At 35.3% G+C, this 20,681-nt stretch overlaps 2 protein-coding genes and 2 long non-coding RNA genes across 7 annotated transcripts; 3 read left to right on the top strand and 1 right to left on the bottom strand.

Annotated features, from left to right (window-relative positions):
- The first annotated feature begins 577 nt into the window (after positions 1-577).
- On the top strand, positions 578-4,052 carry LOC107761076 (annexin D4-like). Its single transcript, XM_016579242.2, has 7 exons — positions 578-660; positions 771-839; positions 1,259-1,431; positions 2,289-2,510; positions 2,979-3,203; positions 3,481-3,552; positions 3,666-4,052. The coding sequence occupies exons 1-7, from the start codon at positions 615-617 to the stop codon at positions 3,873-3,875; spliced, it is 1,017 nt and encodes a 338-aa protein (XP_016434728.1). The 5' UTR covers positions 578-614; the 3' UTR covers positions 3,876-4,052.
- Positions 4,053-5,479: 1,427 nt separating this feature from the next.
- Positions 5,480-14,456, top strand: LOC107761073 (uncharacterized). Its single transcript, XR_012711718.1, has 5 exons — positions 5,480-5,804; positions 6,818-6,915; positions 11,121-11,197; positions 11,569-11,702; positions 14,318-14,456. It is a non-coding gene; the product is annotated as an uncharacterized LOC107761073 (long non-coding RNA).
- On the bottom strand, positions 6,515-19,537 carry LOC107761072 (myosin-12). 4 transcript variants are annotated; one of them, XM_075257353.1, is made up of 40 exons: positions 18,603-19,537; positions 18,390-18,518; positions 17,748-17,891; positions 17,510-17,655; positions 17,264-17,420; positions 17,118-17,176; positions 16,855-17,014; positions 16,620-16,769; positions 16,397-16,533; positions 16,167-16,313; positions 15,319-15,420; positions 15,179-15,236; positions 14,982-15,083; positions 14,857-14,894; positions 14,572-14,698; positions 14,324-14,494; positions 14,102-14,233; positions 13,869-13,975; positions 13,549-13,609; positions 13,192-13,369; positions 12,692-12,897; positions 12,277-12,396; positions 12,067-12,165; positions 11,542-11,757; positions 10,966-11,105; positions 10,746-10,847; positions 10,246-10,354; positions 10,063-10,149; positions 9,918-9,974; positions 9,643-9,813; positions 9,377-9,532; positions 9,098-9,304; positions 8,868-9,017; positions 8,708-8,778; positions 8,528-8,627; positions 8,395-8,451; positions 8,256-8,312; positions 7,917-7,997; positions 6,990-7,072; positions 6,515-6,920 (listed from the first exon to the last, which is right to left on the bottom strand). In XM_075257353.1, the coding sequence occupies exons 1-40, from the start codon at positions 18,603-18,605 to the stop codon at positions 6,788-6,790; spliced, it is 4,710 nt and encodes a 1,569-aa protein (XP_075113454.1). In that variant the 5' UTR covers positions 18,606-19,537; the 3' UTR covers positions 6,515-6,787. The 4 variants fall into 4 exon arrangements, with proteins under 4 accessions (XP_075113454.1, XP_075113453.1, XP_075113452.1 ...); XM_075257352.1 differs by having other exon boundaries at positions 9,098-9,307; XM_075257351.1 differs by having other exon boundaries at positions 17,118-17,420; positions 18,603-18,835.
- On the top strand, positions 17,518-19,958 carry LOC107761074 (uncharacterized). Its single transcript, XR_001642520.2, has 3 exons — positions 17,518-17,649; positions 19,389-19,444; positions 19,537-19,958. It is a non-coding gene; the product is annotated as an uncharacterized LOC107761074 (long non-coding RNA).
- The last annotated feature ends 723 nt before the right edge of the window (positions 19,959-20,681 follow it).

Here is a 20,681-nt window from a genome sequence, read left to right on the forward strand (position 1 = left end):
GGCAGTACAAAAACCGTTACCTATTCATTTTAAGATACTTTCCTTGACCTAAATTAATTATCGGTGTTTTGGGACTTTTTTTGTCCCTCCCACTAATGTTCTAAGATGTGTATAATTTTCTGAAATTTGATTGGAGAGTCAAAACAGCCAATATTTGTTTAAAATCAAACAATAATCATCTATTAATTTTTTACTAAAGTAAAATTTACATATTTTAAAACTACACAAAAAAACTAGTATAAAGATTATAATCAAATAAGGAAAAGAATTTTCTAAATAATACTGAATCATACTCCAAAAATATATACAAATAATATATGTAGTAAAGAAGAAAACATGTCCAGTGTCATATACAATGGAAGTATATTTTACAAAAGCATGTTGACCCTCTTAATGTCACTGAAATATCTTATTGGGACATAAATGTCATTTCAACTTTTGAGGGGTCCTTTTCTGTCTTCACATAATTTAAACCAAACTGTCCAGCCGGTGACTCCATGTTAATTTACCAAAATACCCAAAAAGCCTACTATAAATATAGCCTGAATTGAAAGAGAGATCCTCACAGCCGAACACAGAAACACACACACACACACAACACAAACTTTCAAGACATGGCAACCTCTAATGAGTTTAAAGCTCTTTCCAAGGCTTTCTCAGGTTCTTTTTCTAAATAAATAACTTCCCATTATAGATTTTCAAATTACTCTTTCACTTTTTAATTCATAAAAAAAGTGAATTTATGTTATAACTTTAACTCATAATATCAGGACACAACATAAACGGTCAACAAAAAGCGACCTCTAATGAGTTTCACGCTCTCACCAAGGCTTTCTCAGGTTCTTGGTTTTCCACAAATACTTAACTTTCCATTATAAATTATCAAATTATTCTTTCATTTTATTTCAGGAATATGTTTATTATTTAATGTCTTGTATTGCAATTTATATATGTAGAGTGCTTTTTAACTCTTTTGATGAATACTTGTTTGCTTGCACTATACCTTGTTCGAATACTATAAATAAAGTAAATTTGTTGGTTTTGAAAAAAGAATAATTTCCTATCTTTTTTTTTTTAACATTTGTATTTTATTTATGTGAACAACATCGGTTGAAATCTCACATTTTTTCCCTTCTCCACTTCCACATATGTTTTTCTTTCTTCATTTTATTATCCTTAGCCTAATTCTTATCATTTGTATCACCCTCTAATTTTCTTGAAAGTGAGAATTTTTGTATTTTGTATTTCTCATATTTAGGGCTTGGAGTTGATGAGAAGTCATTCATAACAATACTGGGAAAATGGGACACAAAGCAAAGGCAATTCTATAGGAAAAACACTCAAGAATTCTTCAAAGAAGATGAACGCCAATTTGAGAGATGGGATGAAGCACATGTTCTCCAAGTTCGCCAAGAATTTTTACGTCTCAAGGTACTACATCTTTTTACTTTTAATTTATTAATTTTTGCTAAACGGAGCCGTGGAGTGACATTAAAGTTGTCTTTGTGTTTGAGTCGTGCAAGCAACCACTAATACTTGCATTAGGATACGCGATCTACATCACACCTAAGGGGTGCGGTCTTTCCCCGGATCCTACGTGAACGCCAGGGGCGGACCCACCTGGTGTCAAGGGGTTAACTGAACTCGCTTCATCAAAAAATTATACCGTGTATATTGATAAATTATATTTAAAGGAGGAAAATTACAGTATAAAATTAAATATAGTTTGAACCTGCTTTAACACAAACAGCTCACTGTGGAGGTGGTTGAGCGGGTTCAACATTTGCGAAGGATGCTGAGATCGATCCCCATTTGGTGGGGCATTTTCCAATTAATTTTGTTAATCCGTACTTGGACCGGTGTGTTGCAACGTAAGGCTAAGACAATCTTTGTCTCAAATTAAACATCATCTTGCCCTTCAAATTTTTGATGTAAAATTTGTTAAACTAAATAGACATATTTCTTAAAATAGAGATAGATAATCCTTTTTAACCTTCATAAAATACTTTTTAGGTTTGTTAAAATTATAGTGTCAACTTTAAAATGACTTCATTTTGAGATTGTATTAAGAACAAAAAAGATAATAAATTAATCAAACCCTACTTGTCATACCCAACACCACTTATACTACTAGACATGTTCGTCTTTGACTAAACTCGCTTGCGCAGAGTCCTGGGTGCGTCACTGATGAACGCGGGATGCCTTATGCAACGAGTTATCCTTTTCAATTGTTGCTAACCTTCCATAGTAATATTAATTAGTTGAATTTTAATTTATAATATATGTAGGATGCAGTGGTGGTGTACACAATGCATCCATGGGAGAGAGATGCTAGACTAATTAAGGAGGCATTAGTGAAGGAAGCTCAACCTCAACATCATATTATTATAGAGACAGCTGCCACAAGATCTTCTGAACAACTTTTGGGAGCAAGAAGAGCTTACCATTCCCTTTTTGAACACTCCATTGAGGAAGACATTGCCTCCCATATCCACACTCCTGAAAGAAATGTCACTAAGTTTTTTTAAACTCTATTATATGTCATTTAAACTGTAATTATGAGTTTAACGTAACCTGCATGCACCGACAGTTGTAATTAGTTTTTACATTATTAATTAGGGCCATCTTAATTGTTGTTGCGTGGTAAGCCGCTTCATCTTTAAGATTATGAATCTCACTTTTGATGATGTGTTATATACATATATTTTTAGGTGACCTGACAGTATAAAAATTCTTTATACTATCGCGTAGATAAGCTAGATTATTTGTGAATTCCATAGTAAGTGGACTGAAAATTAAGGCAAAATAACCTTCTATATCAGCTTAATTTGCACCGACCGATAATGTAGAAATATTCAATAGGTTATCAGTGAATATAAGTTAAATATATCTTTTTTGGGGGGTCATCAAACTTGGGCTTTGGTTGGATTATAAATTGGAATTTGAGTACTGATTAAGCTTTTCTTTGTTGGAAATAGCTTTTAGTTGGCCTTGTGAGTTCATACCGTTATGAAGGACCAAGAGTTGACGAAGAACTTGCAAAATCTGAGGCTAAGGAGTTTTTGAAGGCCATTAAAGATAGTGGGAAAAAGGAGCTTATTGAAGATGAGGAAATTGTGAGGATATTATCAACAAGAAGCAAGCTCCATCTCAAGGCACTTTATTCCTATTACAAGCAAATCAGTGGCAACTATTTCGATGAGGTAAATAAATATTTATGGCGTTTGCTTGAAATTAAATTTTGAAAAAGAAAAAAGACAGCTTGGTGCACAAAATATCCCTTATTCATGCAAGGTCTAGAGAAAGGTCGTGATATAGTCAGCCTTGCCCTGACGCAAGCATCAATGGCTGATTCCACGGCTCGAACCAATGACCTATCGGAGACCACTTGAGCTTTTAGAAAGGAAGGTCTATTTAATTTGTTTCACCATAAATTTTCTTACTTTTTGTTTAAATTTCTCTTTTTTTGTCTCCTTTCAGGAACTTGGTGGTAGCTTAATCTTAAAACAGACAGTAGAATGCCTTTGTACACCTCAAACTTACTTCAGCAAAGTATGATTATTCTCCAAATTAATTAGGCACTTATAATCTTTTTCTACACATTTTTTTTTCTTTCTCTCTTTTTTCACATTAGATTTTCTGATTCGGGGTGATTTTATTTATAGATTTTGGATGCATCACTGAGACTAGATGTGGATGAGCCAGCCAGAGACTCAGTGACAAGAGTCATTGCTACTAGAGTTGATGAAGATATTAAGCAAATTGCACAAGAGTTTCATAAGAGAAATGGAACTACTCTGACTAACAAGATTGAAGAAATTGCAAATGGAAGCTACAAGGAGTTCTTGCTTGCATTAGTAGCTAAATCAGCCTAATTTCAGCTATAAGTACTTTAGCTGAAGAATTTTAATTTCTCATGCATGCATGCTGCTGATGATGAATGTTTTGTCTTTTTATATTTGATCTCATGGCTGTCTACTTTTATGTTCTTTCCTGGTTTCTAAGACTTATGTGTTTTTTTTATGAAGCATTTCAATATTAAATAAGCTGCTAGAATCCTTGCAAATCTGTGATTTTTGAGAGTGTTAAATTCCCTAACACTAGGAGTACAGTGGATTTTTTTTTTATAAACTTTGGCCCCATTCATGTATAAGGGTTGCATTCAATAGAAGTTAGTGCTTTGGGTCTAACCTCATAGGGTCATAGTCATACATGTGTTGCCTTGCATGCACCAACAAATATAAATAAGTTTAAATATACACAAACATAGGGTATACATAGACCGAGTTGGTTCGATTTATATCAAAACCGAACCAAACCAACTATATCGGTTTGGATTGGTTCGATTTTGTTGGATTTTTCGGGTTATTCGGGTTTTTTTATTACTTAAATATTATTTTAATATAACTTTGTTAAATTTTTGATAAGTAAATATATGTTTAGTAAAAATAAAAAAAAAATTGACAAACATATTATCTATTAAAATATTCTTACGAGAAAATTTTCTTAGTAATACATAATAGTTATTTTTTTAGTCGTATGACAATAATGTTTCGTTAATTTGCACTTTTAAGCTTAGCCGAATTTAGTAATTAAACATAAAAATCAATATGATACCTAAATAATAATAATCCTTCACATTCGAAAAAGATATAACAATTTAATAGATCTTAACATATGATATGAATATGGAAGAACAAAGAGATTGATGCATTTGAGTAATACTTGATGAGAAAGTGATCATACAACCCATTATTTAAGGTTAATAAATATGAAGCACTTCATGTACTATTAAATATTATACCCCGCAAGAGAATCCCAAATGTTTTAGATATTTTTTAAAGAAAATTATATATAAAATCTTTAAAGAATATATTAAAATTATATATTTATATGTCGGTTTGGTTCAGGTTTTTTACTTAATACTAAACCAGATCAAACCAAACCTAGTCGGGTTTTTAATCGATTTGGTTTGACTTTTTGATTTGATGCGGTTTTTCGGTTCGATTTTTACACCCCTACACAAACATATAGATCTGTATAAACTTGAAAATTTGAATAATATTTATCTACGTTAACTTGCAGATAAGAACTCGGATTGAATTTATATATCAATACGGAATTCGATCCTACCTCTTTGGAGTTGGAATAAATTTGATAGCAAATCGTAAAAAAACTTGATAATCTTCTATTTTTAATGAATGAAGAGTTTGCTTTTAAAATCATTAACCTTCACTTACCCTGATTATATGTTTCAACAAGAATTAATTAGAGTTTTTTTAGTAAACTTTTAGTGAAATGATCTTCTATAGCCAATTACAATTTAAACGGAAAAAATGACTTTTTTTAGATATCATGTGTGTAATTTTCAGATTAAAAGACATAAAACTAAAGAATAAATTATTAAAGAACTATAAAAGTAATCTGATTTAGCATGTAAAATACATTACAAAAGTTCAAGAGTTGGGGATTTACTACTGGATACATAATGTAAAAATTAATTTAAAATCCGCAAACCCATGGCGAGCTGCAACTTAGCTTATCAAAGCGTAAAGATCATGGCACAGTATGTGATTGGTCTTGATCCAGTGAGAAAGACAATGGAGCTTCATTTCATTCGTACCCAAAAGGAGAAATTAGGAATTTGCACATCTATGAACCCAACTTTTGCCTTTAACCATAGTCCACAGCAAAATTGAACGGGATGTAAGCTTAAAACTTTAGGTCTATTCATTAGTTCGGATGATCCAGTGGCTTCAACAATTTCCTCTGGAATCCATTACTGGCAGCAACAAGTTTTAATGGTAACTTTCTTCTGATACATAAAACGCATTCTGCATAGCTTGTCGAAAGCTGATTTAAATGTTTCAAACGCCTAAATTTACTTCATTTCCATTGCTTTTTATGTGTGTCTGTGCGTGTACTGTTGGTAATCCATAACCCTTTCACTGTAGGGCTAGTAAGCTTAGCGTAGCCCGCCCAACCCAAGTACCCAACTAAGAAGAACCGAACCTAACAGGCATATCTATTGGTTACTCAATTTTAGCCCGGCTTACACCGTGGAATGGCTCCAACAAGTTGCAGCTAGCAGGAATCTAATTCTTCGTCTCCTGCATTAAGCGCTACTATATGTGCATGTACCTGCAGTATTGCCAAAATGCTGGAACATTTTTAGCAACTTATAGTTTTTACCCTTTTATTGCAGGTTGTTACATGAGTTATAGAAATAAACTACAATAACCCTTGGTAGATTCTGTTAGGTGGACATGAATCTAGGAAATTTTTTATTATGAATTAATGCTTTTATACCTGTGATGAATGTTTCCAATAAATCATGCATGACAGAGCAACTTGTTTGATTAATTAGAATAGTTTTGTTCGTTATGTGCCATTAGTTCAAATCCGCAACTGAAATTATTCATTTCTGGGCAATCTGTATAAGATGAGATTTTCGTTTGTTATGCTGTTAGTAGGAAATGAAACAGTGTATAACGATCGTGAACATAATAAGGAATCAGAGAGAAAAACCTCTTTCTTTCTATTGAAACCTTTAATATGTGTTTTTGTTTACTACACTCTTTCAACATATAATACAACAAATCTCTTGCAATGCAATATTTTGTAGAATCATCGCTTGAATGAGGAAAATGAATATGAAACATGAAACCAAAAAGATTTACATTTTGAACACTCATCACTCTCTATCTAACCAATAAACAAAAGAAAGAATTCAATCAATCAAGTCCTATAACTATCCTTCTTTCTGTGTAAATCAAAAAGAAATTGTTCAAAACTCTTTTTCCGTTGCTTGCAGCAGGAACTGAAAATCTGATCTTTGACGAAGGAGGGGAGGTGGTTCGACATCAGACAGGTTGATAATGTGAAAGGATCGTGATATTTCTTCTATAGAGAATGGTATGCTGTAATTTGGAAGATGAGTTAGTTGAAGAATGAAAGTCAATTTATTTTGTATGTTTAAAGTTAATTACCTTGAATCCACATCAAGCAAGAATGTATTATTTGGAATGCTGGTTGAGTCTTCCAATGTTAGTGCTCTCATCCTGCTAATGGCCTGAAATTCCAGAAGTGTCAGCAGTGTCTATGCTAATTGTTCAAACTATACATAACTAGATCTGCTGAACAAAGAAACAGTTCTTTCACAAATATCCATCCAAGGCCTACTCAGTGTAGGTTCAGAGTTGCTTTTGTGTGCTTTTTAAAATCATTTTGTTTACAGAATCAATAAGACTATTTACTTAGAAGAGGAAAAGAAATGGTTAAGAAGAAAATTAATTTCGACATCAGTTTCTTTCGTTGTCATTGTCAAGTTTTTAAGGGTAAAGCCGTAAAGAAGCTATCTATATGATTTTCTCGCTAAGGGAGCTATGATGGAAATCTTTTGCAACACTGAGAGAATCCTGTGCTGTCCACGACCTTTGGGTGTTTCTTTTACACTAAAGTTGTTCTGGAACATAAAGGAGGGTAAGCTGTTTCACTCTTTGACATGAGAATAACATGAGTGCTTTAGTAAAAAGTTTTGGTGTATGTATGAAACTGCATAGCACACTTGGCTTCTCTGTTGAAGCAGGTAGGACTTCTTCCCACCAGAGCTTAGACACAAATTAAGAAGATTGGTGGGCTGTTTTTATTTGGTGTTTGTTTTTTCTATCTTTTTCTATTTGGGAACATCTTGTCTTTTAGCTCTTTACTGATAGATTGTTTTCATATAATAAGAGAAGAAGCCCAATGCACGCAATAATTCTTTGTTTTTACTTTTACATGATAATATATGCTTGTGTTGCATGACCAGCTATTTGCGGACCATCGGCGTCAAACTGGGAGAACCTTGAATAAATTTACCAACTCTAATGGAAGGATAGAGTACCTCTAATAACACACTGAACAAGAGTGCTTACCTCTGGAGATAAACCATGAGTTCCGTATTTGTCGTCCCAGAACATAGTTCCAATCCGATATATTTGTGCAATGCTCAACATCTTAGAGAAAAGAGGGGAAAAAAGCAACAGGATATAAATTTCAGTTCTCGGTTCTGAGTTCTAATCATAGCTAGAATTCATTTATTACAAAAATGATATCTATAATCCTCTGTGACTAACTGCTAACATCATTGTCATTTGGCCTCTTAGTTTGAAATGAAAAGAGAGTTCTTTTTCTGTTTTGAAAAGTCAAACGAAAAGAATAGTTTTGAGGGACGTTGGGGGAATTAGATTGTTTTTAGCACAGAGCTTAATTACCGGGCAGAGGTCACTCGTGATCTCATCCAATGCCTTTTGAGATTTTTGATGCAACACCTGTGAGGTTGGGGCATGATAATATAAGTACTCAGCTATGAGGTAATCTGCTTACAGAATGATGATGTGGACAATAGCATACCAGAAATCCTACAGCTTGCCTTATGTGTTGAAGTTCATCCCATGAAGATCCAACATACTGTTTCATGAGAACGAATTAAAACATTATTTCTTGTTTTCGAACACCAGATTACCACTGTGAACAACTTTTTTACCTGCTCTGTTGCTTTGGAACACCAACTTTCCAGTTCTTGCAGACCTGCCTTCAGATATTCCCCATTGCTAAATGAGCAGCACTCACGGCGAAGCAACAAGCTGAAAAGTTTTCATATTTCTGACATTAGGACTGAGGACATTTAGGTTACTTCTGAAGTGAAACAAAGTTGTTAAAATACCTGTTGAAAAGCTGGACATTTATGTATGAGAACACCTGACTGAATATTTTCCTTGTAATTGTGGAAGGGACCTGAAAACACAGATCCCACTTATGAAAACTGGAGATATCTCCAGACATAAAATTAAGGAAAGCTGATAACAAGATGTTACTTCACTTACATTATTTTCTGAGAGTATTGTCAATGTACTGTCTAGGCTATTCACAATGTTTTGCCAGTGTATGATGGATGCCTGTTGTTTCGCGATGATGTTGGAGTGTATACTTCTAGATGACCCTTTTAAAGGTCTTACCCTTGCAGATCTTGGTGCCTGTCAATTTATTTTATAAGTTAGCTTGAGCTGCTGCAAAAGTATAGACAAGGGATTACAGCACGAAAAGTGGTGCTTACATGTATGCACTGGTTAAGGAATGGACTTATTTCTTTCTTTAAGTTGTCACGGATCATTCCATAAATTTTCTCAACGCATGCAGTTAGGTGTTGCTTAAACAATAAGGCTGGGTATTTAGCTTCAATCCTTGTACGGACATTTGGGCTTCCCTCAATTCCGCTGTATCCACTGGAAATTGCCATGCTTAATGAAGTTGAGCGAAAACCCTGCTGTTGCCCTTGATATGTCAATGTAAACATGTTCATACATGATTGAAAGCTTATATTATGAATGTTTACCTGTGCCATTCTGCCAAACAATGTGGTAGGTGAGCTGCGATTACGATATGGGGACCTAGTAGGCACATTACCAGCTTTAATTGTGGTTTGCAAAAGGAACAATAGAGTTGAAGATGTTGACAGCCAGTAGGCTAGATCACCAGTGTTATCCTGATCCTACAATGAAATGTCAATAAATTATTGTCAAATGGTTGTCTAAGTAGCTTTAGGTTCAATCATTCATTAGGACCATTCCTAGTCAACAATGGATCATAGTGCAATTTCACCTCTATAGATGATCGGATGGTATGAATAATCCTATCAAATATATTTGTTTTTTCTGCTTCAAAGGATCTCCACTGCAGAAGTGCTTTGTATAGGGTGCATGCAGCTACTGGTCTTCCCTTGTCAAATTGCTTGTCTTCCGCGAGGCATTTTATCAGTATATCATGGTTTTCCTGATTAGTGAAGAATGACAACAGAAGTAAGCAGCAATGACTACGAAACCATCAGAACATTATCTATCAGATCCACTTGTAAAGTTCAAGTTTCTACTACTTGCCTGCTGCCTATCTGTTAAGGATCTTTGCTTAGTTAAAGAGATGGGAGGGGAAGAATCCTGCAGAAAGAATTTAGATATCATTTAGCAATTTGCTAATTGTTGTGGTCCTTAGTGCATAACAATTATTAGTGAGAAGCTTATATACCTTGGATATTTGTTGTTCCATTTTTATTTCTTCATGCACTTCCACCGTTTGATGTCCATTATCAGCTGGATATGTGTTATCAACGGTCTGCAATAATTCAGTCAGGAGTGAGTAACTGAGTGGCATATTAGTTCTACAAAAACGATGCTTACAATGAAAAAGATGAAGGAAGTGTTAGCTTACCTCAAGCCCTTTAGGTTCCCGATCAGAACTTACTATTTGCTCCACAGCTACCCTTTGAGTGCGGAGAAGCTCATTTTCTGACTCCAAGTTTTTGATCTTGTTCTTGAGTCTGATTAAGATGAAAAACCAATTCCATTTGATTTTCACATAATAAAATGTTATTATATCTGCGAGCTTAACACAAACCGAAAGCTTTCATAGGCTATTGTTCCATTCTAGTGGAAATAAGTACAGATAGGTATTCTCGAAGCAATTATTTCTTCTAAAACTCACAGAAACTACATAAGTTGGTCGGCTCTGGATTTATGTCCATGTATTTATGCTTAAGTTAAAGTTTTGATCATGTAATTTGTACCTGTTTCATTGAGCTATTAATGTAAATGTGAGCTTATAAAACTGTCTTTAAACTATAAGGACAGAAACTATCTTCTCTAGCTTTACTTGATGCCAGTTGGCGACTTTTTAGCTTGCTTAGTCTACTCCTGGATATGCATCCTTACATGTCCATTTCCTCAGAGAGGGCTTCATTTGTTGATGCTACTAAAGCCTGCTGGCGGAGAACCTGATTCTCAGATTCAAGGTTGGATAAGTTCAGTTGTAATCTGAAAATAAACATTAAGAAGACAAAGTAAGACAATAAGTTTCATACTGATGCTACTTGTACTGAATTTCAAGCTTCAGCCACTTTAATATTCTACACAAAGAAAATAGAGGATATACCTATCAATGGACTCTTGGAGCTCTGAAACTCTTAGCTGGGTTTCTTCTGCCTCTCTACGTCTGGCCTGACATTCTTTTTCAACTTCATTGTAGCTCTGTTCGAAGTCCTCTACTCTCTTCTTGAGCTCTCTGATTTCTTCCTGAATATATGACAGGTAAATTGCATCACATGTGATGATGTTAGGAACATGCTAATTTATGATGTGTCATGTATTCTGCTGCAGACATTGCTGTGAGTATATTTCCTGTCTTAATAATGAAACTTTGGTGTTACTTTTTTATGTCTAGATAATCTTCATACCTCAAACAAATTTATTTATCCCTTCTCTTTTTATTGACTACATTGATTTCAGGATTTTCCTTTTATGTTCAATTATCTGAAATATCATAATGAAACTTTTCTTTGTAACAAACCCCCTTTCTATGGGGAGGTGGTTATTCACTAAGTTTCTACATGTTTTATTATCACACTTGAATTCTTATTTCGTAAACAAACTCCAAAGATTTTTGAAACACTGAAGGCCCAATGCCGTATCAATTACTGTAAATGCACAGAATTTTGTTTCCTGATTTTACCTCGAGTTTGTTGTTTTCCTCTGTCAGCTTCTCCACTTTGGTGTTGTCAATCACTGGTACTTCCTTGATAACTGGAGGAGCTTGTTCAATGGCTATCTTTGCTGCTTCTTTCTCATGAATGATTGCATCATGGGCTTCGTCTAGTTGTGTTTGCATTTCTTGTAAGGCTTTTTGCAATTTTGAAATTTCTTGCCCCTTTGCTTCTTCGAGATCAATCTGGTGAAACACAATGTTTTCATTCTTACCATTATTATGACGTAAAAGAATTCACTGTTTACCGATAGCATAAGAAAAATCTAATTGCCATAAATTTACATTTCTTCACAAGTGAAAATTCTCACATTCCTAAGTGTTAGTGCAAGCCAAAATGTTCATTTTAGGGATTCATGTACGATATTCTGGATGACTGAAACAATAATGATGTTTCCTTGAGCCTTCATTATGTTGCTCTAAAGAACTCCACTTGGAGTACTTTAGGCTGTTATGCTGTTTCCTTTTAGAGCAAAGCAAATTGAATGTACATACCCTCAAGTGTTTTTCAAAGTCTAATCTCCATGTTAACTCCTCAACACGCTTTTCCAGTTTGTCCTTCGCTTCTTTAAGTGCTCCTGTATCTCTAGCAGCCTGCACGTGGACAAGGTTTTCAATGCCAGTTAACAAATAGCAGAGCTACTGACACTTAAATGTATTTGAATAAGGTAATGTCAATCCTTTCACTAAACAAGAAACACTCACCATCCTCAATTTCCGAAGCTCCTTCCTCGCTAACCTACCTCTCCAGAGACACTGAAGTGAAAGACTTGCTTTCTTCTTCTGTTTATAAGTTGAAAAGGCATGGAATCCTCTCCACTGAGTCTGCAAAAAAGACAAAAGTAAGAAAATAAGGTGATATTATCTGTTCATAATCAGTCTTACTGTCGAATCCAAGGTTATAAGGTTGGTCTTAACTTCTGATTTCGTCATATTATGCACACTTTTTTTTTTTTTGCAGAAGGTTAATTTCAGGAAGCAAATACTGACAGCACAAAATAGACTTAGACCCTCTTTAAATGTGGTTTTTATTATTCTGTTTACCTTGAACTTGAAATAAAGTTTTGTCAGCTGACTGAATTTAGGATCCAAATTCACTTTTGTGGTGCAATCTAATTACCTGAACTATTTTAGCTGCTTTATTTCTCCTCCTCTGCCTATATTCATTTCGTGCTGCCATTGCTCTCATCCCTGTTTGAATGACTAAAGCTGCTGCCTGTAATTCCGTGTAAGATTTTCTTGCTGAATGAGAACGCACGTGTTTCTGTATGCGGATTGAAGCAGCTTCCCTTTTCATTTGTTCATACAGCACTCTGGCAAGTTTTGCTGAGTAGATAGAACAGAGAAATTTTCTCAAAGTCCCAACCAGAACACCATATAAAAAAGGGAAAACTAATGTAGCATTGTGTAGATTAACATGTTTGTAAGATCAATGTTAAGAAAAGTAGTTGGAAACCTACTTTAGGAAAAATTCAGAATGGCCAAAAACTAGAATATGTCAAATCAGCATGTATGCAAAAAGCTAAACATTGCCAATCTTGATGTTCACATATTATGCTGAATCAATTAATTTGATCCATAAATCGGCAGTCATTGTTGTATCAATGGGGTACAAGTTACCTCTCCAAAGTTTCTGGAAATGAATTGTAGCTCTCCTTAGGGCTATGAACTCCTTCCGCGTAAGATGTGTTCGAATTTGCCTCTGAATGCGCTTTGCAGCATGAGCTAGAACTTCAGTTCTTCTGGCATCTAATTCAGCCATCTGCCCGGCTCTGAGAAAAACTTTGGTTTTCCCAATCTGAATAAAATACAAAGAAGACTCTTTGTCATGAACAAAATCCATGGAAAGATGCAATTTTATGTCCAGTTGCGCAGCAATAGTCTAGTTCTCTCTCTCTCTCTCTCTCTCTCTCTCTCTCTCTCTCTCTCTCTCTCTCTCTCTGGATAAGAAGTATGGCAGTAGTCTAGATTTAGTACCTGATAACCCTTTAAGCCCATCCTATCACAAATTGCAATGCATGCTGACTTCTCATCACATCTGCTTCAACAAAAAGGGATTAGCTTGTGATTTATCAGTATGTTGATGCTATTCATGGCCATACAATAAAGTCTTATGAGTCTAAAGAAGTATGTTTGATGCAGATATGGTATTGGCTACTACTAGTGTATAATATATTTCCCATGAAACGTTAGCTCATTTTGCATTTTGCTCATCACTGCTCCCTGCCTCAACTTTCAGTATTGCTTTCTTCCTGAAAAGGATTTAAGATTATGTTGCAACATATTGTGATATATACCCGTCAAGAACATCTGGAGCTAACATTCCAAAGCGGTCAAGGAACTCATCGAATGTTCTTTTTGTTGGATATCCTGCACAACTTATCCTGATCGCTTCTAAAACACCCTGCAAAAGTTTCACAAAAGGTTTGTGAGAAAGAGAGGGAGGGAGAGAACTATGAAGAATCACATATTTTCTGATTAAGAGTAGAAAATGAAAGCACCAAAAAGGATATGGAAGAGTTTAACTTACCCCACATCTTAATTGGTTTAATACATTCATGTTCTCAAATATTCCTGGCTTTAGAACTGTATTGGGCTTTACACATCTGATGTAGTGTGGCTCTGTAGTGCTCAAGGTCTCCATTAAAGATTGCAATTGTTGCTGTACATTGAAGTTTGGTTTGAAAATAAATCAGGTTCATAGGATTTTCTTAAATAAATATACTTATTTCTGTCCTGTTGATAGGCTTACCTTAAACCGCGTGCCAATGGAAGAGAACTTGGACTGCTTGGATGATTCTTCAGGCAATGGAGGGAAGAGGTTTGCAACGAAAGAGCACTTAGAGTCCATCAGAAGAGCTTGAAATTCTGCTATCACATAGTCCTTGTTTTTGTCAAGGAAGTGATCTGCTTGGTAAGTAACCTGTTTGATCCAAGAATTAAGATGACCAAGATTTCTTTGACTGACAATTGAATGACGAAGTATCAAGTTTTACATACATCACCAGCGTAATGATTGATTGTAAATGCAGTACGAGCAAGTTTTGGCTTGCTAAACCGTTTATGGGCTTTGTATGTCTGGTACATCTTTTGGGCAAATGTCTCATGAGTTGATTTTGGGAACATACTGTGCAAGAAATAAATTGAGTTATATCTTCTCCTTTAGTCATTATTCATAATTCAGGAAAAGACGTTATACACTGTGTTTTGAGAATTTAATTACTGTGTTTAGCAAATTATACTTCCACAGGTAGTTATGCCGTTGAAAAGAGGAAGTTTGCTTACCAAGCTTCATCAAGAAGAGCAATAATGCCTCCAGGTTTCTGCACATATGATGCAAAATCATCGAAAGTTTTGCTTGTTGAATTAAAATAAAGTGACAAAAATGTATGTTGTCAGAATGAGGGTACCTTCTCAATAAGATCTAAAACATCTTGGTTATCTACAAACTCCACATAACTCCAGTTGATTTCTTCTGTCGTGTAATCATCTTGTTCCATCTTGAATACGTGCTGTAAAAACAGTGTTTCTATTTAATATTCCACTTTTCTGAGTGGGACTGAAAAATTAAGGCACTGAAGAGTGAATAAAGGTTCTCATGCTTTACCTGGTTAAAGTGCTGCTGCAACTTCTCATTTGTTAGGTTGATGCAGAATTGCTCAAAACTGAGGTAAAGCATGTAACGGGCTGTTAATTTTGAGGTAATGATTTTATATACTCAAAATTCGCAAAAACAATTATCCAAACCTGTTGATTTTGAAGCTCTCAAAGCCATATATATCAAGGACGCCAATTATGCTTTTTGCATCAGGATCTTGCCCAATTGAACTGTTTATCTTGTCCACAAGCCTGCCACATAGAAGCTGTCAAAAGGATTTTATTTTGAATGTTATCTTTTGGTAGTTGAATCTAGTCTTATGCTGGATAATGCTAATCAACTCGAATATGTTCTTTTTAGACTAATATGATTCTGACTCTCTGTAGCAAGCAGCCATCATTTGTCTAGAGATTGAATATCTGCATGTCAACAGGATTCAAAGCACTACATTTGTCTGGTTTCAAAATGTGAAACTAAAATCGGAAACCAGGCTTGAAATATATATAACATCTTCAATCTCAATAAAAAATTTCAGCTAGAAAATTCTCCATGATCTTTAAGTCCTGTTTGATCACTCTTCTACTCTTTGAATCTCTTCTGTTCTTTATGAGAAACCCCAGTTATTTATTACTCCAGTTTATAATCAGAATTATATTGAAAGAATTTAGAATTTGAGTATTTTGGTATAATTATGTATCTTTTGTGGCATCCTATGATCATTTAGAGCTTCATTAAGAAGAAGTTGCAACATATATGAGTCACAGTCCAGTGCAGCAAATGATACTATCATATTACCAGTAATTCTTTTTTTTTTTTTCTTTTCGCAATGCACTTGTAAATTTTGCTCTTCCTAGCTGTTAATGCTGTAAGTCTCCAATCATTTTCAGTCGAGAAAGTAATCTTTTGCTTTGTAAGTATTAAGATTCCCCTCTCACGAGACAGTTTTGCAGCCAGGGAGAGGCTTAATCTGGGATCCACATTCTATATATTTGCTTACCAGTCGAACAATCTGGAGTATACAGTCTTTGCCAGGGCATCCCTGCTTGTGGTTGCAGCTGCTGGATCCAATAGTTTTGTGATGTTTCCATCAGGAGTTACAATGACACGTTTACATAGTGAGTCTTCTAGTGCCTTTTCGTCACACCTGTGCACGTGTATAATCGAAAGTATAAGTGCCTTGAGTTCTGAGTTGAGGTAAATCTTATGTATATTCCTCCTAGTTCTTACATGAATAGCTCTGCAGCTGTCTTCAGATGAAAAAGTGACTTGTCATCTTTCAGTTTGGAGGAATCAAACTCCTTTCCTTTCACAAAGTTGATGTTTCCAAGATGGAGTATTGCAGCTACAACACGGAATATAGCTTCCTACAGAAATGATGAGTAATCTTTTAAAATATATTCTAGGTGCATAATATGATTTTTCCAATTGCTTCTGTGTTCTGGGCACACACCTGTTCCTCCGGACCTATTCCAACAACATCCATAGCATTTCTCGTTTCAAGATACTCTCTTGCATCGTCAACATTTGCAACTTCGTAACAGTTAGTTTGGTTTAGATAATGAAATGATCTTGGATCTCCAAGTTTGTATCTTTTCACATCCTGTAAAAGATTCCGTAGATCATCTAGGTGGCAGCTCAATATCATTTGTGAAGAATTTGCAAATGGGCTGTCCCATGGAACTCACCTCTGGTGGTGCAGCACAAAGCATGTAAAAACAATGGTAGTTTCTCTCTGGGTCTGAGACTTGGCAAACACGTGACCTTTCAAGAAGATATGTCCTAACTGCAGCCCCAGAGATCTTCCCATGCTTATCAAATTGAATTTCAACAAATTTACCAAAACGACTGGTACGACGACTCAGTCATGTCAATTTCTTGTAAGGGAAAAATATGAAAAGAAAACCAAAAAATAATAGTGATAAACCTTTGATTTCATTTTTTGGTTTACCTGGAATTGTTGTTCTTCACGGTCTTTGCATTTCCAAATGCTTCTAAAACTGGGTTGGACTGGAAAAGCAGAATTATGAATTTGCATTGAACTCTAGTAGTAGACCATTCAAGTATAATAAGCAGCAAATAGTAATTAGTGCCCACCTCCAAAACTTGTTGCTCGACTGTTCTTCCTTCAGTTCCAGAACGCCCGCCCATGAATGCGAGATACCTCATTAACATTTTCGTTGTCTCAGTTTTGCCAGCTCCACTCTCTCCACTGACCAAGATAGATTGGCTCCCATGTTCATTTATCAATGCCCTGATATGTGCAGTTTAAACTTGTTAAATTTGGCAAGTCATTCATTTAATGTGTGGTATAACCTAATAATTTCAGTTGAACTGATATACCTATAACAGGCATCTGCCACAGCAAAAAGATGCGGACTTAGCTCTCCAAATGGGGCTCCCTTGTACTGCTGCATCATATGGATATCATACAGATGTGGAAGTCTCCGAAATGGATTCACCGCAATTAGGATATTCCCTGTGTAAGTCTGCAAATTTGGGATGTTTTTTACATCGATAAGACTTGCTTTCTGCAGCTACTCCTGTGAAGTTCACGATTGAATGAAAAAGTATGACTTACATATATCTCATTTAGAGCATACCGACAAGCAAGGTTATTTAGAACCCCAGGCTCATGTAGGTAAGCTAACTTGGTCATGTCATCAACCCCTGCTGGTGGTGCTTCGGTGTCCTTTGGGTATATGCTAGAAATAGGAGCAACTGTCTGGAGCAGAAAGTAGTGTTATGGCTTAATATAAATAAATGTTGGCTGTTCACATGTTAAGAACATTAGTTTGTAGAAATTATGTTTATTGCATCCTAAAAATATCAACAGAGCACATTCGTAAATGTTCATGGTAGAGGATACCTATCATGAAAATCAATAATAGTTCAATGTAAGGCAAAAGGAAAAGCTGCACAAACTGTCCTACAGGTATATTGATGTTTTATATCTGATTGATTATATTTAACTATTATCGTCCTATTTGTTCCATGACCGATCCCATTTGCTTGGGAACTTCTGTCCTAGACTGTGTTTCAATAAGCTTATAAAAGCTAATAAGCTCCTAATTTTCATATAATATGCATTACGACTTTGATTTGACACTGTAATATTGTTCAGACAGCATCTTTTGCAATCATAATATATTCTCTGAAAGATGCTACCAATATCAGATTTCTGTGAGGTTCTGACTTTATTGATTAGAGTATGACTGCTTACCTTCCTCCCATTAGTTGTGACTACTGTAGCATTTGAGCCCTTAATTTCTGTAACTTCTCCATCAATCCAAGCATCATCAGGATCCTCAATCCACACTTGGGATCCAACTATGATGTTTACAGGAGTTCCCTGAATCACAAAAGATAAAATTCAATATTTCCTTCATCAATTGAAACAGAAGAACATGAGATATTGATCATAGAGAAGTCTCACCATGGAAGTACTTTAGACTATCTGATCATGGAACTCAACAGAGAATTGTTATAAGAGACTGATGAATTGATATATTGAGGGGAAAAGGACGAAGGGAAGAGAAATGAATTTCAGAGAGAATGTGGTGTTCTTAAGGAAATGATGAATGGATGAATGGATGAATGTAGAAACAGAAAAGTAAAAAAAAAAAAAAAGAATGTTGAAAAAGAATGTTTCAAAGGCAGGCTAAAAGCAGAGGTAATGAAGATGGTGGTAACTCAAAAGCAAAAGGCAGAGCAGTCACCCCTCACCACCACCCCTTCCCCACATCATGTCAGCTTTTATTCTACCAAGTCCACATAGGATGCTGACTTGGCACCTGTACAGCTTTGAAATACAGAAACTTCTGCTACTTTTGGGTTGGCTATTTGTACAAATACATTGCTTAAATTTACAGGCAAAATCATTTTCAAATTGATACCTTAATAAAATAGATCATAGTTTTTATTTAAAGATTTTATTCTCTATCTATAACTTGTGCTATGCACTGAAAAGCCAGGGTGTTTGTCATGATGCTGTGCATTACCAAAGAGTTGTGGGTTGGACCAGGTCTGATTAATGTATAGTTAATATGTGAGTGAAGGTGGTGTCTTTTTGCATAATTGTTGGCTTTACTTTCTCTTAAATCAATGGGGGTTAAAGATGATTAGATCTAAATTCGCTACAGAAATGCCCCACTTACTGCCTTTGCTACCCCCATCTTTACTGAGCTACTTTCACCTGTTCTCTTCCCTTCTTTTTTTTCAGGTTAACTTTTTCGCCACCTGGGGTTTCTATCAAATTCAACACCAGGATGCAGGCAGGTATTACTATGTTAAAGACTTTTAAGATTCTCCCAGAATTCTTACTAATATTTTAAGAATTTATGTTGTGCTCAAATTGTGGACTTTCACAGAGTTACACAAATTCATGACAATGTTACATGACATTGTATTTGTATTTCCTCAAGACTGGCCGCACTCTGATTTTCTTCTCCCATTTTGATCTACTATTGATTTCAAGATTTTCCTGAAGTTTCAGCTTTACGTCACTGGCATCCAAAAATTTTGCAGTGATTTTAGCTTTTAAGAATAGGAAAAGGAGTTGAAATGGGGAATTCTTGAAATGCCAGTCATGAGTCATACTGAGGCAAAAAGGACCACCATGGGGATTGTAGTTGTAGAAAAGAGATGTACAGAAGTTAGAAAAATAGCTAGCTGCCAGTGGATCACCTGGAAACTAACTGGATTTAACTTACATAATTTGACATTGTAAAATTTTTAACATGTTGTAACACTTGTCTTGCTTTAGGCTACTAATTTCACTTTTTATGAGTAATTACTCGTAGTTATCTTTTACGTGACCCGACCAGAACGTAAAGGAAAACTCAAATGGGTGAGGGGTCCCTTACATTTTGCCTTGTTCAAGTTGTTCACAATCCTTCCCACCAATCTTTTGGACTGACTAGTCATATGGGGGAGGCTAAAGAATATGAATGAGAAATCTATTTCCTTTCATTTAGGGCGGTGGGGATGGAAATTTGTGAGCCCTTTTGGAGTTGAAACTTTTCTCAAGTGTCCAATTCATGGGAATAAAAGGTTGGCATGGTGGGTCCCCTTCTTAGCCTTTCCAGCCAAGCTTTCTTCCTTCTCTCTTTCTTTATTAGTGGTGAAAGTGCAAGATTTTGTTAAAGAATTGAAATTACTACTTTTCTTATTCATAAACTATTTTTTTTTTTTGTGTGTGTATAAAATTGACTAATAATGACTATTAAAGTAGATTAATAGGGTGTGATCTGGATTTTAAAATAGTGGGAAAACTAGAATGCTTATGGAATCTTTGCCGCCCTGTGGACGGTTCTTAATTCGTAGGCTTTTCAGTTTTCTCTTCTTTGTTATGATTATTGGCAGTTGGCACAAGTTTTATTTGGTACAGTTCGGTCCTTTACTCCCACCCCTCCATCCCATATCTTTTTTCACACAACTAATAACAATAGAAAGTTCAGTAAATAATTATTTAGAAAAGTTTAAAATGTTGTTATGTTGTACTAAATAGCTTATA

Source organism: Nicotiana tabacum, chromosome 7, assembly GCF_000715075.1.
Source record: "Nicotiana tabacum cultivar K326 chromosome 7, ASM71507v2, whole genome shotgun sequence".
Classification (NCBI taxonomy): Eukaryota; Viridiplantae; Streptophyta; class Magnoliopsida; order Solanales; family Solanaceae; genus Nicotiana; species Nicotiana tabacum.

What these genes read in the sequence shown, in the direction of transcription:
- LOC107761072 (XM_075257350.1), bottom strand. An exon ending in TGCAGCAGCACTTTAACCAG is followed by an intron (nt 15,084 to 15,178) that starts GTAAAGCATGAG and finishes CTGTTTTTACAG; the next exon opens with CACGTATTCAAGATGGAACA. An exon ending in TTTCCAGAAACTTTGGAGAG is followed by an intron (nt 12,898 to 13,191) that starts GTAACTTGTACC and finishes CTATCTACTCAG; the next exon opens with CAAAACTTGCCAGAGTGCTG.
- LOC107761076 (XM_016579242.2), top strand. Translation starts at nt 615, where the DNA reads ATGGCAACCTCTAATGAGTTTAAAGCTCTTTCCAAGGCTTTCTCAG. An exon ending in TCTTTCCAAGGCTTTCTCAG is followed by an intron (nt 661 to 770) that starts GTTCTTTTTCTA and finishes TCATAATATCAG; the next exon opens with GACACAACATAAACGGTCAA. An exon ending in TCTCACCAAGGCTTTCTCAG is followed by an intron (nt 840 to 1,258) that starts GTTCTTGGTTTT and finishes TCTCATATTTAG; the next exon opens with GGCTTGGAGTTGATGAGAAG.